This window comes from Erinaceus europaeus, chromosome 9 (genome assembly GCF_950295315.1).
Source record: "Erinaceus europaeus chromosome 9, mEriEur2.1, whole genome shotgun sequence".
Classification (NCBI taxonomy): Eukaryota; Metazoa; Chordata; class Mammalia; order Eulipotyphla; family Erinaceidae; genus Erinaceus; species Erinaceus europaeus.
The window spans coordinates 122,712,945-122,728,581 of record NC_080170.1 but is presented as its reverse complement, the minus strand read 5'-3'; the positions used below and the strand labels follow the sequence as shown (position 1 = coordinate 122,728,581).

General features: G+C 50.0%; 1 protein-coding gene across 2 annotated transcripts in view; it reads right to left on the bottom strand.

The window, feature by feature from the left end:
- Positions 1–7,653: 7,653 nt before the first annotated feature.
- MORC3 (MORC family CW-type zinc finger 3) overlaps positions 7,654–15,637 on the bottom strand; it is a 38,980-nt gene continuing 30,996 nt past the window's right edge. Inside the window, exons 15-18 of one of the 2 annotated variants that reach the window (XM_060198690.1) lie at positions 15,421–15,597; positions 13,552–14,416; positions 10,974–11,134; positions 7,654–9,158 (exon numbers count right to left, since the gene is read on the bottom strand). In XM_060198690.1, the coding sequence (XP_060054673.1) occupies positions 9,005–9,158; positions 10,974–11,134; positions 13,552–14,416; positions 15,421–15,597 (1,357 nt within the window). In that variant the 3' untranslated portion in view covers positions 7,654–9,004. The remainder of the gene's footprint in view (positions 9,159–10,973; positions 11,135–13,551; positions 14,417–15,420; positions 15,598–15,637) is intronic. The other variant, XM_060198691.1, reaches the window with a different exon arrangement.

Here is a 15,637-nt window from a genome sequence, read left to right as displayed (position 1 = left end):
GTTTGCCCTCTGGCCACGCCTCCTAGAGGGAAGGGCTGGACACGCCACCTCGCTCTGTGGGCGGGGCTCCACGACCTCCCGTTACCCCCCCGTGGGTGGGGCCTTATATAGTGTCTCCGCCCCGTGGGGCGTGGTCTCTCTTGGTGCCCCGCCCCCACGCGCCAAGCCTGGTCCTGGTGGAATCAGGGCTGAGATCGCTGAGCCCCTGAAGGCTGGGTGAATTCACAATTGTTCTATCTTTTCCTTATTTTTAAAAAAGATTTTATTTATTTATTAATGAGAAAGATAGGAGGAGAGAAAGAACCAGACATCACTCTGGCACATGTGCTGGCGGGGATTGAACTCAGGACCTCATGCTTGAGAGTCCGATGATTTATCCACCGCACCACCTCCCAGACCACTGTTCTATCTTTTCTCCCCTTGTGATTCTCTTTTTGATCTTATGGATTTATTACACTGCATGACCTCTTTTTTTCTTAAGTGCAGAGCCAGGGAGTAAACCCAGAGTTTGGTGCATATATTATTACACAGCTGAGTGGTGTCCTGGGTTCAATTTTTCTTTCTTTCTTTTTTTTTTTTTCTTTTTACCAGAGTCCTGCTAGCTCAGGCTTGTGGTGATACTGGGGGTTGAGCCTCAGACATGGCAGTTGTTTGCATAACCACTATGCTGTCTCCCCAGCCCTCAAGTTTTCATTTCATTTTTTTTTCTTTTGCCTCCAGGGTTGCTGCTGGGGCTCAGTGCTGGCACTACGAATCCACTGCTCCTGGCAGCTGTTTTTTTTTTTTTTCCATTTTACTGGATAGGACAGAAAGAAATTGAGGGGGGTGGCAAGAGAGGGAGAGAGAAAGATAGACATCTGCAGACCTGCTTCACCACTTTTGAAGCATCCCCCTTGCAGGTCTTTTTTTTTTTTTTTTTTTTTTTTTTTAAGAGAAAGAGACAGCCACAAGAACAGTGGCACTACAGCCCCAGTCCCTGTTCATGGAGTTCCCCCAGTGGTGGTCATGGTGCTCCCATGTGGTGCTGGGGCTCTAAGGAGCCCGTTCATTGTCCAACATGTGTTTTATCTACCAAGGGAGCTGCCTCCAGGGCTGAAAAAAAATCATGACTAGAATGCTAACGTAGACTGGTGCAATGTAGCTCACCTGTGAGGACATGTGCTTTGCAGTGCACAGGATCAGAGAGAGAGAGAGAGGAGAGAGAGAGAGAGAGAGAGAGAGAGAGGACAGAGGGAGGGAGGGAGGGAGGGAGGTAGGACTAGAGCACCATGGGAAACTTGGTGTCTCCCCCCACCCACCCCCATCATCAAAAGCTGACCAGAAGCAGTGAAGCCCCTGCAATGGCAAAATGAATAATGAACAGAATGAGTGCTAGAACCGGAAATCAACTTGTGATTTGCACTCCTTTCATAGCGCTTACTTCATTCACCCCATCACTTGCCCTGCATTTCCATGGCTTGAGGTTACCAGATCTCTCATCTTTCTCTCAACAAGCCAGAAAGTCACTGGCTCCGTGACCAAGTGCTTTAGTTCTGACACATCTACGTCGTCTTCTCCACCAAGTAGTTATTAATGGCGTTTCTTTTATAGGCTGTGAACAGCAGTCAGAAGACAGACATCTGCAGAGACCAGCCTGCCCATGACACTAGGACAAAGTGAGATCTAGCTTTTTGTGGATGTTCCGCATGGCTAAGAGCTGTTGGGAAGTCTGAGTAGTGGCACACCCAGTTGAGTGCACAGGCTACCACATTCAAGCCCCTTCTCCCCAGCAGTAGGAAGCTTCATGAGCACTGAAGCAGGGCTCATGAGTCTCTCTCTGTGTCCTATCAAGAAGGAAAAGGCTGGGTAGTGTTTGTGGCCATACTAACAGTTTAGCTTCTTTTTTTTTTCTTAATGTTTATTTACTCCCTTTTGTTGCCCTTGTTTTATTGTGGTTATTATTGTTGCTGATGATGTCGTTGTTGAGAAATGGAGAGGGGAGGACAGAAAGGGGGAGAAAAAGACAGAAAGGGGGAGAAAAAGACAGACACCTGCAGACCTGCTTCACTACCTATGAAGCGACTCCCCTGCAGGTGGGGAGCCAGGGGGCTCGAACCGGGATCCTTCCACCGGTCCTTGTGCTTCACGCCACATGCGCTTAACCCACTGTGCCAGATTCCCACACTTTAGCTTTCTATAGCAGTGTGACAACACAATACAAAATAGGCAAGAGGGGGCCAGGTGGTGGCACCCTGGGTAAGTGCTCACATTATAGTGCGCAAGAACCCAGGTTCAAGTCCCCGGTCCCCACCTGCAGGGGGAAAGCTTCACAAGTGGTGAAGCAGGGCTGCAGGTATCTCTCTCTCCCTATTTCTCCCTTCCGCTCTCAATTTCTGTATCTATCCAATAATAATGAAATAAAAAAAGATTAAAAAAAGGAAAATAAATTGTGGTCTGGGAGGTTGCACAGTAGACAAAGCATTGAGCTCTTAAGCATGAGGCCCCGAGTTCAATCCCCAGCAGCACATGTACCGGAGTGTTATCTGGTTCTTTCTCTCCTCCTATCTTTCTCATTAATAAATAAATAAAATTAAAAAAAAAAAGAAAATAGGCAAGAATATAATATAGTCCACAGAAGTTAAAAAATGGTCAAGGGAGTCAGGTGATAGCGCAGTGGGTTAAGCGCAGGTGGCACGAAGCGCAAGGACCAAACCGGTTCGAGCCCCCGGCTCCCCACCTGACGGGGAGTCGATTCATAAGCGGTGAAGCAGGTCTGCAGGTGTCTGTCTTTCTCCCTCCCTCACTGTCTTTCCCTCCTCTCTCCTTTTCTCTCTGTCCTATCCAACAACGATGTCATTAATAACAACAATAACTACAACAATAAAACAAAGACAGCAAAAGGGAATAAGTAAATATAAACATTATTTTAAAAAAATTTCTGTCTCTCTCCCCCTCTTTCGACAATGCAACACCTGTGTGCAAACTTGAGATAGATGTTACCAGCGACTAACACTTCCTCCAGTGAGGTGGGGGCCAGGCGCGGTCCTGGGTCACACACACTTCAAAGCAACAGGCTTTCTTCTGATGTCTCCCTTGGCCCAGCTGTTCCCCTGCCCCCGACCCCGCTGGCTCTGGTGAGTGAGTAGATGGCGAGCTGCTTCCAAAGGTGCTCCAGGAAGTGCTGGAGCTGAAGGTCTGTGAACACTCGTCCCAGGAGTTGGTGCACTGGGAGGCTCTGTGATGTTCACATCTGGGTCTGAACCTCCATAGGCTGGATCCCAAGACGCCCATGTGATTCTCAGGTAGAGCCAGTCATGAGAGCCGTCCATACTCACAGGGCACCTGAGCTCTTCCTCAGAGGCAGTGAGGACCAAGGAGACACCAGCACACCACTACGCCTGTCCCCATATGGGGCTTTAGGGCTCCAAGAAAGGACCTGGCAGGGCAGACTGCACTCCCCCAGCTGGGCTGCCTGCCTTTGACTAGGTCATGTTAGCTGGCTGATTAGTGTCTTAAGGTTTCTTATTAACATTTATTCATTCCCTTTTATTGTTGTAGTTATTGTTGTTGTTATTGATGTCGTTGGATAGGACACAGAGAAATGGAGAGAGGAGGGGAAGACAGAGGGGGAGAGAAAGACAGATAGCTGCAGACCTGTTTCACGGCCTGTGAAGCCGACTCCCCTGCAGGTGGGGAACTGGGGCTCGAACCGGGACCCTTACGCCAGTCCTTGCGCTTTGGTGCCACCTGCGTTTAACTTGCTACGCTACCGCCCGACTCCCTTTTTTTAATTTGTAAAAAATAGAAAATATCATCAACAAAACCATAAGATTAAGAGGGGTTAAATTCACACATTTCCCGAAGGATGAATACGGGATGATCTCACTCTCAGGCCGAAATTGAAAAACAAGATTAGAAAAGAAAACACAAGTCGAACCTGAAATGGAATTGGAGTATTACACCAAAGTAAAAGACTCTGGAGTGGGTGGGTGGGTGGGGAGAATACAGGTCCATGAAAAATGATGAATGAAATAGTGGGGGTTGTATTGTTAAATGGGAATCTGGGGAATGTTATGCATTTAATTTAAAAAAAAAAAAAAAAAGTAGAAACGCAAAGCAGAAATTGACTGAGTTTGGAGTATGGCACCAAAGTAAGAAAGCAGAAGTACACTAGAGTTTGCAGTGAGTACCTCCCTAATACTTCCTCTCCACTTTTCCAAGTTTTGGGTCCATGATTGCTCAACAATTTGTTTGGCTTTGTATGTTAACTCTCTTTTCAGTCACCAGGTTCCAGGTGTCATCAGGATGCCGGCCAGACTTCCCTGGATTGAAGACCCCACCAATGTGTCCTGGAGCTCAGCTTCCCCAGAGACCCACCCTACTAGGGAAAGAGAGAGGCAGACTGGGAGTATGGACCAACCAGTCAACGCCCATGTTCAGCGGGGAAGCAATTACAGAAGCCAGACCTTCTACCTTCTGCAACCCACAATGACCCTGGGTCCATGCTCCCAGAGGGATAGAGAATGGGAAAGCTATCGGGGGAGGGGTGGGATATGGAGATTGGGCGGTGGGAATTGTGTGGAGTTGTACCCCTCCTACCCTATGGTTTTGTTAATTAATCCTTTCTTAAATTAATTTAAAAAAATAAAAAATAAATAATAATAAAAAAAAATTCACACATTTCCCACCACCAGAGTTCTGTATCCCCTCCCCTCCACTGGAAGCTTTATTTAATTTTTATATTTATTTTCCCTTTTATTGCCCTTTTTTGTTGTTGTTGTTGTAGTTATATGGGATGCATTGGATCGACCTTCTTGTGGTGCATCCCGTGAGTACCCATTCATTGGGGAAACTGACGATCCTTCCTAGCCGACTGAATCCACATGGATCCCAGTCACTTTCAAAGCCAGCAACAAGCAGCTTTACATCAGGCTCAACCTGACGCTGTTGACTGGCTACGGAAGAAGGGCAAACGCTAAAAGAAGAAGTTGTAGTTATTGTTGTAGTTATTGATATTGATGTCATTGTTAGGACAGAGAGAAATGGAGAGAGAAGGGGAAGACAGAGAGGGGGAGAGAAAGACAGACCCCTGCAGACCTGCTTCACCGCCTGTGAAGCGACGCCCCTGTAGGTGGGGAGCCGGGGCTTGAACCAGGATCCTTATGCCGGTCCTTGGACTTCACTCCATGTGCGCTTAACCCGCTGCACTACTGCTTTCCTGTTCTTTATCCCTCTGGGAGTATAGACCAAATTCTTTGTGGGGTACAGAAAAGGAAGGTCTGGCTTCCGTAATTGCTTCTCTGCTGGACATGGCGTTGGCAGGTTTGTAATTTATTAGAAAGGAAGAGAGAACCAGACATGTCTCTGGTACACATACTGCTGGGAATTGAACTCGGGACCTCATGCTTCAGAGTCTAACGCTTTATCCAGTGTGGATCCAGCCTGGATCCTGCACTGTCCTACAAATTTGCTCACTCCTTTTAAGCACAAGCAGTGTCCTCTCAGAGCAATGTGAACACTGGTGGTGAGCTAATGCCCGATACCAAACACTAACACCTGCTTGTCAGCCACTCTTTCAAAGGACCCTGGGTTGGCAGTATTTCCTCAAAGGGTGGGGAAGCTGTTTAAGTTATTTCTAAAGATCAGCTTAGTAAAAGCAAATTTCTCATACAAACCCTGTGTATGACACTTTACTGCAAAGTCCAACAGACACACAAGAAACGAGCTGGAGTGGGAGTAGACAATATAATGCAGGTGCCTGAGGCTCCAAAGTCCCAGGTACAACGCCCATCACCACCACAAGCCGAAGCTAAGCAGATATCAGGTAAAAATATAAAGAAAAAGTGGGGGTCGGGCAGTGGTGGTAGGGGGGAGTGACACAGCGGGTTTAGCACACATAGCATGAAGCCCTAGGATGGGCAGGAGGATCCCAGTTCCGAGCTCCCCACCTGTAGGGAAAGTCACCTCACTAGCAGTGAAGCAGGTCTGTAGGTGTCTCTTTCTCCCCTTCAATTTCTCTCTGTCTCATGTGGTTGGGGGAGGCTACTGGCACCAAGCCCCAGCAACTGGAGGGGGGAAAAAAAAGCTAACCAGAAAATTAGCAAATCCAGATAATCACTGCTACGTGACCAGCATAAACTGAGTTTTACAGCCCCAGCCGGCGAGGCCATGTTCCTGCAGATGGAGAGTTGAGAGCAGCCTTCTGCGAAAGTGTAGGACGCAGACTCTGAAGATGGCCTCGGTCCTCGAGTCTCAACGAAGTCTTTCAGATACGATCCGGAACCCAGTGGCCACAACTCTGTTTACAAAATATATCTTGAGTGGCCTGGGAGGCGGCACTGTGGATCATTAAGAGGTGGACCCCAATGTCACAAGTGCCAGAGTGAAGCTCTGGCTCCCCCCCCCCCACCGCAATAAATCAATCTTAAAAAAGAAAACTTTTTTCCAGCCATGACATCATCTCCCCAGACAGTAACTAGGATCCATCTGCATATCAGTTTTCAGGCTCAGGGAAGGAAAAAAAAAAAAAAAACCAATATAGCCACAGGCCCTCTAGAATATAACTAAAATATGCCTACCAGCTACCTACAGAACAGAACTCCTCCCCCCAACTCTTCATTGCACTACTCCAGCCTTTAGGTTCATGATTAGTCAACAACTTGTTTGGCTTTATGTTAACTCTCTTTTTAGCTACCAGGTTCCAGATGCTAGGATGATGCCAACCAGACTTCCCTGGACCGATGTGTCCTGGAGCTCAGCTTCCCCAGAACCCTGCCCCACTAGGGAAAGATAGAAACAGGCTGGGGGGATGGATCGACCTGTCAACGCCCATGTTCAGCGGGGAAGCAATTACAGAAGCCAGATCTTTCAGCTTCTGCACCCCACAATGACCTTGGGTCCATACTCCCAGAGGGATAAAGAACAGGAAAGCTATCAGGGGAGGGGATGGGATACGGAATTCTAGTGGTGGGAATTGTGTGGAGTTGTACCCCTCTTATCCTATGGTTTTGTCAGTGTTTCCTTTTTATAAATAAATAAATAATAATGATAATAATAATAATAAAAAAAACGATTGCACCCAATGATGATCCTGGGTCCACACTCCCAGAGGGATAAAGAATAGGAAAGCTATTAGGGGAGGGTATATGGAGTTCTGGTGGTGGGAGTTGTGTGGAACTGTACCCCTCTTATCCTATCAATATTTCCAGCTTATAAATTAATTTAAAAAATGTTTTAAAAAAGGAAAACCATGTATATATAATGTGGATTCCGAATTCTTTAAGAATTAGCCATCCTGGGAGTCGGGCGGTGGCGCAGTGGGTTGAGCGCAGGTGGCGCAAAGCGCAGGGACTGGCGTAAGGATCCCGGTTCGAGCCCCCGGCTCCCCACCTGCAGGGGAGTCGCTTCACGGGCGGTGAAGCAGGTCTGCAGGTGTCTATCTTTCTCTCCCCTCTCTCTCTGTCTTCCCCTCCTCTCTCCATTTCTCTCTGTCCTATCCAACAACAAAGCAACGTCAACAATGGCCATAATAACCGCAACGAGGCTGCAACAACTAGGGCAACAAAAAGGGGGAAAAAAGGCCTCCAGGAGCGGTGGATTCGTGGTGCAGGCACCGAGCCCAGCAATAACCCTGGAGGGAAAAAAAAAAAAAAAAAAAAGAATTAGCCATCATACATATACATTTTTTTATTACAAGATATTTTAAAATCTGAGCAGGTACAATTGTGACAGAAAACCGGCTTCATACCAAAAATACACTTTCAGTTACTTTGCCAAGCAAATAAAAACAATTCTCATTTGCTTCTTCTAGAAATTAATGTACAGTAAAAATTTAATATCGTGTGACAGACATGTAATTAAGCATACATACAAAAGGAATTATGTATTGAATGTTTGGAAACAAAAGTAAAAATAAATAGCAATGATAAACTCTGAAAAAATAATGCACATTTGGTTGTGGAAAATACGATTCTTAATTCTATATACAGTTTTACTTAATAGAAAGCCATCTCCTTAGATTGCACAAGACATGGGACCATGAGAGCATACTGTTTCTGGCATGTAGTAACACTATAATCCCAGGGCAGTCTGCTGGGTTAACTCCAGGATATAAAACACTCGGGTCTGGAATATAGTCAAGGGTCTGCGGTATTGTTGGAGAAAGACGGTCTTCCTCTGCTCACGCCGACCTGTAGTCATCCTACAAAAGGCTGTACAGGAAATTTCACAGAAAGAAATATTCAGTAATTATTGTGCCCACTCCATGCTGACCAAGCAGCCAAAAATGGGTTTCAAATGAGCAAAGGTGGCAGGGCAGTTAATGGGTTTAACACCTTTTAAAATACTCAAATTCCTTTCTTTGCTCTATAAAAACACTTTGCCTTTTAACCATGATTGGTAACCTCAGGACAGAAAAAAAAAAAAAAAAAAAAAACCCCAAAAAAACAGCAGATGGAGGCGAGGCCCGACTCCTGGACTCCTGCAGGCCTCCTGCTCGTCGCATATCCGGGAGCCGGGAGCCAACAGCCAGTAGAGGCAGGTGCTCAGTGCCGTGTCGCAGCACATCCTCTCGGGAGACCGGTACATTTGTTCCGAGTCCTATTTCAATTTTTCTGTGAGAAAATCAAGCCTGCCGTCGCCGTCTGCGTTCATGGCCCAGGCCTCCAGTCTGAGAAACCAGCTCTGGGGGGCCCGGTACTGATTGCACAAAGGTCCGGGGTGACCTGAAAAGCCCTGTGGGAGAGGGGCAGACAAGCCCCTCAGGTAATAAAAAACTATGTGCAGACTTAGTTACAAATATTTACAGTTCAAAGCAGAATCCGAGTTAGCTGCTCGCTCGCTGCGGCTGCGGCTGGTTCGCAGGTGTCTGCGGAGGCGGGGAGTGCGGCCGGGCCGTGTGGCCACACCTGAACGCACAGAATACAGACTCAGGCCTCCCGGGCTCTGAAACAGAACCGGTGACACACGGCAGACTGTGCGACAAGAGTGGGTCCAGCCAGTATGTTTATTCTCACACGGAGATGCTCTAGGTGCTGCTGATTTCGCTCATCTGTTCAACGACTTGCCCTAAAATCTCGTCCACGACGTCAACATCGTAGTTTACTTGCTGGAGGTCCAGGTCAGGCACGATCATGGCCAGCAGCTGACCCACGTTCACGCGCAGAGACCGCAGCTTCAGGCTGCGAACACAAACAGCACACCTGTTAGGTGGGGTGACAGGATGGCCTACGAGTCCCGCAAGGCTTCCTCCAAGTAAAACGGTACCTCGGGCTCTCTGCAAAGACACACAGAGGGAAAGTAACGGGCTGCAGGCAACAGTGGCCTGGGAATGCAGCTGAGTCCAGCTTCCTGAGTGGGGGGTAAAGACTGAACATCTCCTAGGACATGAGTTACCCACAGACACGGAAGGAAACAGAAATGGGAGGGGGGCAGGTGGTGGCGCACCTGGTTAAGCGCACACATGAGTGCAAGGATGCGGGTTCAAGTGCCCAGTCCTCACCTGCAGGGAGAAAGCTTCATGAATGAAGCAGGGCAGCAGGTGTCTCTCCTGTTTCTGGCCCCCCTTCTCAATTTCTCTCTCTCTCTATCCAATAATTAATAAATAAATAAGTTTTGACTCTCATGCCTGAGGCCCTGAAGTCCCAAGTCCAAAGCTGAGCAGAGCTCTGGTAACAACGGTTCTGGCAGCAGATGCGCTTGTAAGCTTCGGGTGGAGTTAGGAAGTTCACACGACTTTTTAAAATGCAGCAGCACCTCTCTGGGCCTGGACCACCACCACATGCTCTAGTCCACCGCCTACCCGTGCCATCGCACAGGGAAGGAGACCCCACTGGATTAGATGCTTGGTACTATTCCTTCCAAGTTTAAGTTCAACATCTGGAAACATCTGCTGTTACTGAGCTGCCTTTGCTTCAAAGGGGAGTGCGACATGGACAGAATGAGTTGTTCCCCCAGCCCACCCAAATCTGCTGAATGAGCCTCTACACACCGATCTTTAAGGGGACATCTTCACCTCGGTGGGACATGCACAGAGCTGTGACTGGGAGCCTGCGCCACCCCACGAGCTTTCCTACTCACCTACGAGGGGCCTCAATTCAGAGACTCTTCTGCTTCTTTGCCAGAAGTGCCTGACCGCCTTCTGTCACCACCAAATCCTCTGATTTGCATGGAGACAAACGACTACTCAGGCTCTACTGCCCACTAGCCGGGCCCCCTGCAATTTCCAGGTCAACTCCAGCCAATTCCCCCTCCCACCAGAGGTGCCAGGCTGCTACTGCCAGTGTCCAGAGCAGCACTGCTCGAGAGGAAAAAATGTTCAAGCAGCCACATTCAAACAAAAAAGGTAAGGAATAGTATATTTTTTCACTCAAGTTAAAAGTACTATTATTCCATCATATGATAAAAATATATTTATATCTATAGAGATATTTTATATTCAGATTCTCACAGAACTTCAAAATAGGGGGCAGGCAGTGGCACGCTGGGGTGACCGCAGCTGGACCCAGACTTAAGTCCCCAGTCCCCACCTGCAGGAGGGAACCTTCCCCAGTGGTGAAGCAGGGTTGCCGGTATCTCTCTCCCCCCTCCTCTTATCTCCCTCTTCCTCTTGATTTCTCTGTCTCTATCCAATAATTTTGTTTTTAAAGAACGTCCAAACCAGCATTCAGTTTACGCTTAAGCAAACCTCACTCAGGCCGGCTAGGCCCACGTGGATAGTGGCTACTCTGCAGGGCCGGGTGCGCGAGACCGCATCGTCCAGGTGTGGCCCAAGCTAGTCCAGCTACTCAAGCACCGATTCCCCTAAACCCCCCCATTCTCCTTTAGGCGGAATCTATACCGCCAATTCCTCAAAGGACACGGCCGTTGTTCTGTCCTGCTCCCCTCATGCTGGGCCTGACTGACTGACCGCAAGCTCTCTCCAGGATGTGGGCTGGTGCGTTGGCATCACTGAGCTGGAATGGCAGCCCCAGAGAAACGCGGCCCGAGCCACTCACCTTTCCCCGCTGGCGTAATTCACGGCCTCCTCAATGCTGCTGGAGGTCGAAACAACTGGTCCCGTCGTCGGCTGGTTTGCAGATTTTAATCGTTCAATTTCATTTTTCAGTTCTTCGCACTGTGAGCGGATTTGTGATTTTTCCACCTCTAAGAGCTCAATCTGACGAAATATCAACATTGTAACAATTAAAAACGCTAATGTCAAAGTCAAATTCCAGCTAAAAAGAAGCCCTGAAAATCACCATCACCACAGACGATAAAAAAAAAAAAAAAAATCCCAATAGTGTTTCTAGAGCTCCACTTGTTTAACTCCACCTTTATTCCCCACCCCCCCCCCCCGGGACTAAAGCTGGGGCTCGTACAAATCCACTGCTCCTGGAGGCTATTTTTCCCATTGTGTTGCCCTTGTTGTCATAGCTGTTGTTGTTGAACAGGACAGAGAGAAATGGAGAGAAGAAGGGAGACAGGAGGAGACAAAGACAGACACCTGCAGACCTGCTTCACTGCTTGAGAAGAGACTCCCCTGCAGGTGGGGAGCTGGGGACTCGAACCAGGATCCTTACACTGGTCCTTGCGCTTGGCACCATATATGCTTAACCTGCTGCGCTATGCCCCCCCCCCTTACTTCTTACACAGGAAAATCACTAAGTGGTATCGACTCGTGATGCTACCTCAAGATAAAACACTGCAACGTGTTGACACCACAGAGGCTCCCACTTCTTGCCAGCTGCCTGTTGTAAAGCAGCTTCGTACGTTTTCTTCCTCTTCACCAGGGCACAGCTCAGCTCTGGCTTAGGTGTTGGGGGTGGGGTGGTGGAGGTGACAGGGACACTGGACCTCAGGGCCCCAGGCATGAAGGTGTTTGCATATTCATTAAGCTATCACCTCCACCCAGTCTGACTTTCTTTTTTCTATGATCTTCTCTCTCTATTTACATGAGAGAGACCTCAAAAGAACCGGGACAGCTCATGTGCTAGACGCTGGCTGGGGACTGAACTTGGGACCCCATGCCTCCAAGTCCAGTGCTCTCACCATTGTGCCTCGGCCCTGGCCTGGTCTACACTGACTTTTGTGTTTTGGTCATTTGGCTCTTAAGCCAGGGGTGGAGACAATCAAGCCTCAGGCTAAATTGTGTCTGGTCTGGCGCTGCTAAGGCCACCACAGGTGGCCACCAAGCTGCAGATGCTTCTATGATTCCAACCCGCCCTCCCCGGGCAGACAACCTCCCCAGTATGTCCCAGAACCTCACTCTCTTCCCCAGAGCCCTGCATCACTAAAGACAGGGAAAGACAGAAACAGGCTGGGGGAGGGATCCCCCTGCCAATGCCCATGTCCCGTGGAGAAGAAATTAGAAACGCCAGACCCGCCATCTTCTGCACCCCATAAAGAATTTTGATCTGAGGCCCAGTGTCGGTGCACCTGGTTGAGAGTACATGCACAAGTTATAATGCACAAGGACCCGAGTTTAAGCCCCACGTCCCCACTTGCAGGGGGAAAGCTTTGCAAGGGGTGCAACAGGGCTAAGTCTGTCTCTTTCCCTCCACTCTCGATCTGTCTGTCACTGTCCAATAAGTAAAGGTAACTAAAATAAATGAAATAAATTTGGTCCATACTCCCAGAGTGTAAGTGATAGGAGAAGTAAAGCAAAGGGCTCTCACCCCCATTCTACCAGGACCCTAAGTGTGTCAGCAGGAGCCCTGTTTTTATCCCATCACTGAAAGGGAAGCGAATCTGGAAAACACCAGAGAAAGAGCCAGGCATGGTTTCTCTTCTCTGAGAGAGGAGGGAAAGGGAAAAAAAAAAAAGCACCTCGGAAGAGTGATGGGTGTACAGACAGACCAGAAAGAGGATGAAGGCAGGTGATTTTTAAACAATGGGGGGAAAATTTAAAACTACAGAACCAGTCTTTTTGTTTCCAGGGTTATCGCTGGGGCTCGGTGCCTGCACTACAAATCCACTGCTCCTGGAGGCCATTTCCCCCATTTTGTTGGGCTTGTTGTAGTTGTTACTGTTGTCATAGCCGTTGTTATTGTTGAACAGGACAGAAATGGAGAGAGGAGGGGAAGAGAAAGATAAGACACCCGCAGACCTGCTTCACTGCTTGTGAAGCGACCCCTGCAGGTGGGGAGCCGGGGGCTCGAACCAGGATCCTTACGCTGGTCCCTGCGCTTTGTGCCACGTGCAATTAACCCGCTGTGCTACCGCCCAGCTCCCTCAGCCCTTTTTTTATCAGTGACCTCAGGAGAACTACTGCAGTTTCCAATGGCGGGAATGGGGACACCCAGCCCTGGTGGTGGGAACGGTGGGGAATTATAACCCTGTCACGTTACAATTTTGTACATCAACATTAAATCTCTAATAAAAAATAAATAAATCAAGAAAAAAGTACACCCCTGAAAAAGAAACGGAGCCGCGTCTCCGTCGACTGCAGTTGCCACTGCTGCCCACCTGTGGCCAGTAAGGGAGGCCCCACCGCGAGGCCTGTGAACACCGATGGGGAGGGTAAGCCAGGTCCCCCAGGCCCCTCAGGCCCACCCCCCCCCCCCCCGCCCCAGCTGGCCCGGGGCCGGCACCCACCTCACTCTTGTACTGGTCCCTCTCCACGGTGCACCTGTCCAGCTGCCGGAACACGTCGTCCAGCTGCACCACCATCTCGTCCACCTCGCTTCTGTCCTCGCCGCGTGAGCAGTGGCCGCACTCGGTCTTCAGCAGCTGCAGGGCGCCGCACTGCTTCCGCAGCCGCTCCAGCTCCTCCAGCGCCTGCTGGTACTGGGCGGCCGCGCGGCCCGGGCTGCCCGCCTCGCCGTTCATGCTCTCCAGCAGGAACGCCGCCTCCGTCTCGGTGGCCTGGTGGCACGTCTCCTTCTTCACGCACCTGTCGTTCAGCTCCGCCACTCGCTGCTGCCAGTCTTTGACCTGGGCCGCCAGCACCTGGCACTGGCTCCTGTAGCTCTCCTTCTCCTGGGTGGCGAGCAGCAGCTCCTGCCTCACTTTGCTCAGCTGGCAGCCGGCCGGGTCGCCCGCAGGCGCGCCGCAGGTCTCCGGGGTTTCCCGGGGCTGCCCCTGGGCCTCCACGCAGGGTGGCGGCAGGGCCGCGTCGCCGTTCCTGGAGTCCATCTCGTCTTCGGAGGCTTCCTCCTTCTTAACAGCCAAGCCTGGCAGCTCGGTCTGAGTGGCGGCAGTGCCCTGGCCACACCCGGACGAGGGGCCCGCTGACGCGGCCTGCAGGCCGGGCTCCGCCCGAGCCCCCCCCTGACCCTCGGGGCCCGCTTCCAGCTTGACTCCCGCCTCGGGGTCGACGGCCGGCTTGGGGGTGCTGCTCTCCTCCAGGATGATGACGTCGTCGTCATCTCTGCGCGCTGAATTTTCCAAAGCTTGGTTACTCAATCTCCGAGTCTTTGCATTCAAATTTGAGGACCGAGGAGACAATCTACGTTTCAGACTAGGAAAAAATGAGGTTATAAAAGCTATGGTCAAAGCAGATAGCCCTCAAGTCACCAACCTTGAATTCCAAGACAAAAATACTTGTTTAATATTATTAACAGAGAGTTAGAAGTCAAGAGGGAAGGGGGTGATAGGGAAAGAGACGGAAAGAGACGCCCTGCAGCCCTGCTTCACCGCTCGCAAAGCTTTCCCCCCTGCAGTTGGGACCGGGGGCTTGAACCTGGGTCCTTGCACATTGTAACGTGTGCGCTCAACCAGGTGAGTTACCACCTGGCCCCTCATACTCGGTTTTAAAAACATGATACACTGGGTCAGTGATTAATAGCTTGGGGCCGGCCGGGTGGTGGCGCACTTGGTGAAGTGCACGCTACCACGTGAAGGGCTTGAGCTCAAGCCCCTGGTCCCCACCTGCAGGAGGAAAGCTTCACAAGCAGTCTAGCAGTGCTACAGATGTCTCTCTCTTAATTTCTCTCTATCCTTGCAAATAAATAAAAAATAAACCTCAAAGATTCTGTAGATTAAAAAATTACACATTAGTTTGCCCTATGGATGAGGAAAACAGGGCCACTGAGATGTCTGGCAACTGCCAGTTCCGCTCTTATTTATTTTGCCTCCAGTTATTTCTGGGGCTCGGTGCTGGCACCACGAATCCACTCCTTCTGGTGGTCATTTTTCCTTCCAGTGGATAGGACAGAGAGAAACTGAGGAGAGAAGGGTGAGGGGGTGAGGGAGTGAGGGGGAAAGACAGGAGGGAGACAGACAGCTGCAGACCGGCTTCACCTCTTGTGAAGCAACACGCCTGCAGATGGGGAGGCAGGGGCTCGAACCGGGATCCTTGCACAGGTATGCTTTATGCTGCAAGCGCTTAACCCGCCGTGCCACCGCCTGCCCCTGGGCTGTCAGCTCTGCTGCCACCTGGACAGAGCACAGCGCTCGGAGCTCCAGCCGTCACCCTGTGCACCTCACCGAGGCTTCCCCAGCCGGTGCGGTCGAGGAGCTTACCTTTCATTCCACCCATCACTCCTGCCTTTCTCTGTCTTCTCCATCCACTCACCCAAAGCACACGGCATGCCACAGGGCACGCTGTGAACGTGTGGGGCGTACATGCCAGGAGGTTGTATTGTTAGCTGTGTCATGTTTCCTTGGGTTCTGATGATCTTAAAATCGGGGATTTTCACACTATACGGAATTTCAGAGGTGACAATTTGATCACATTCCA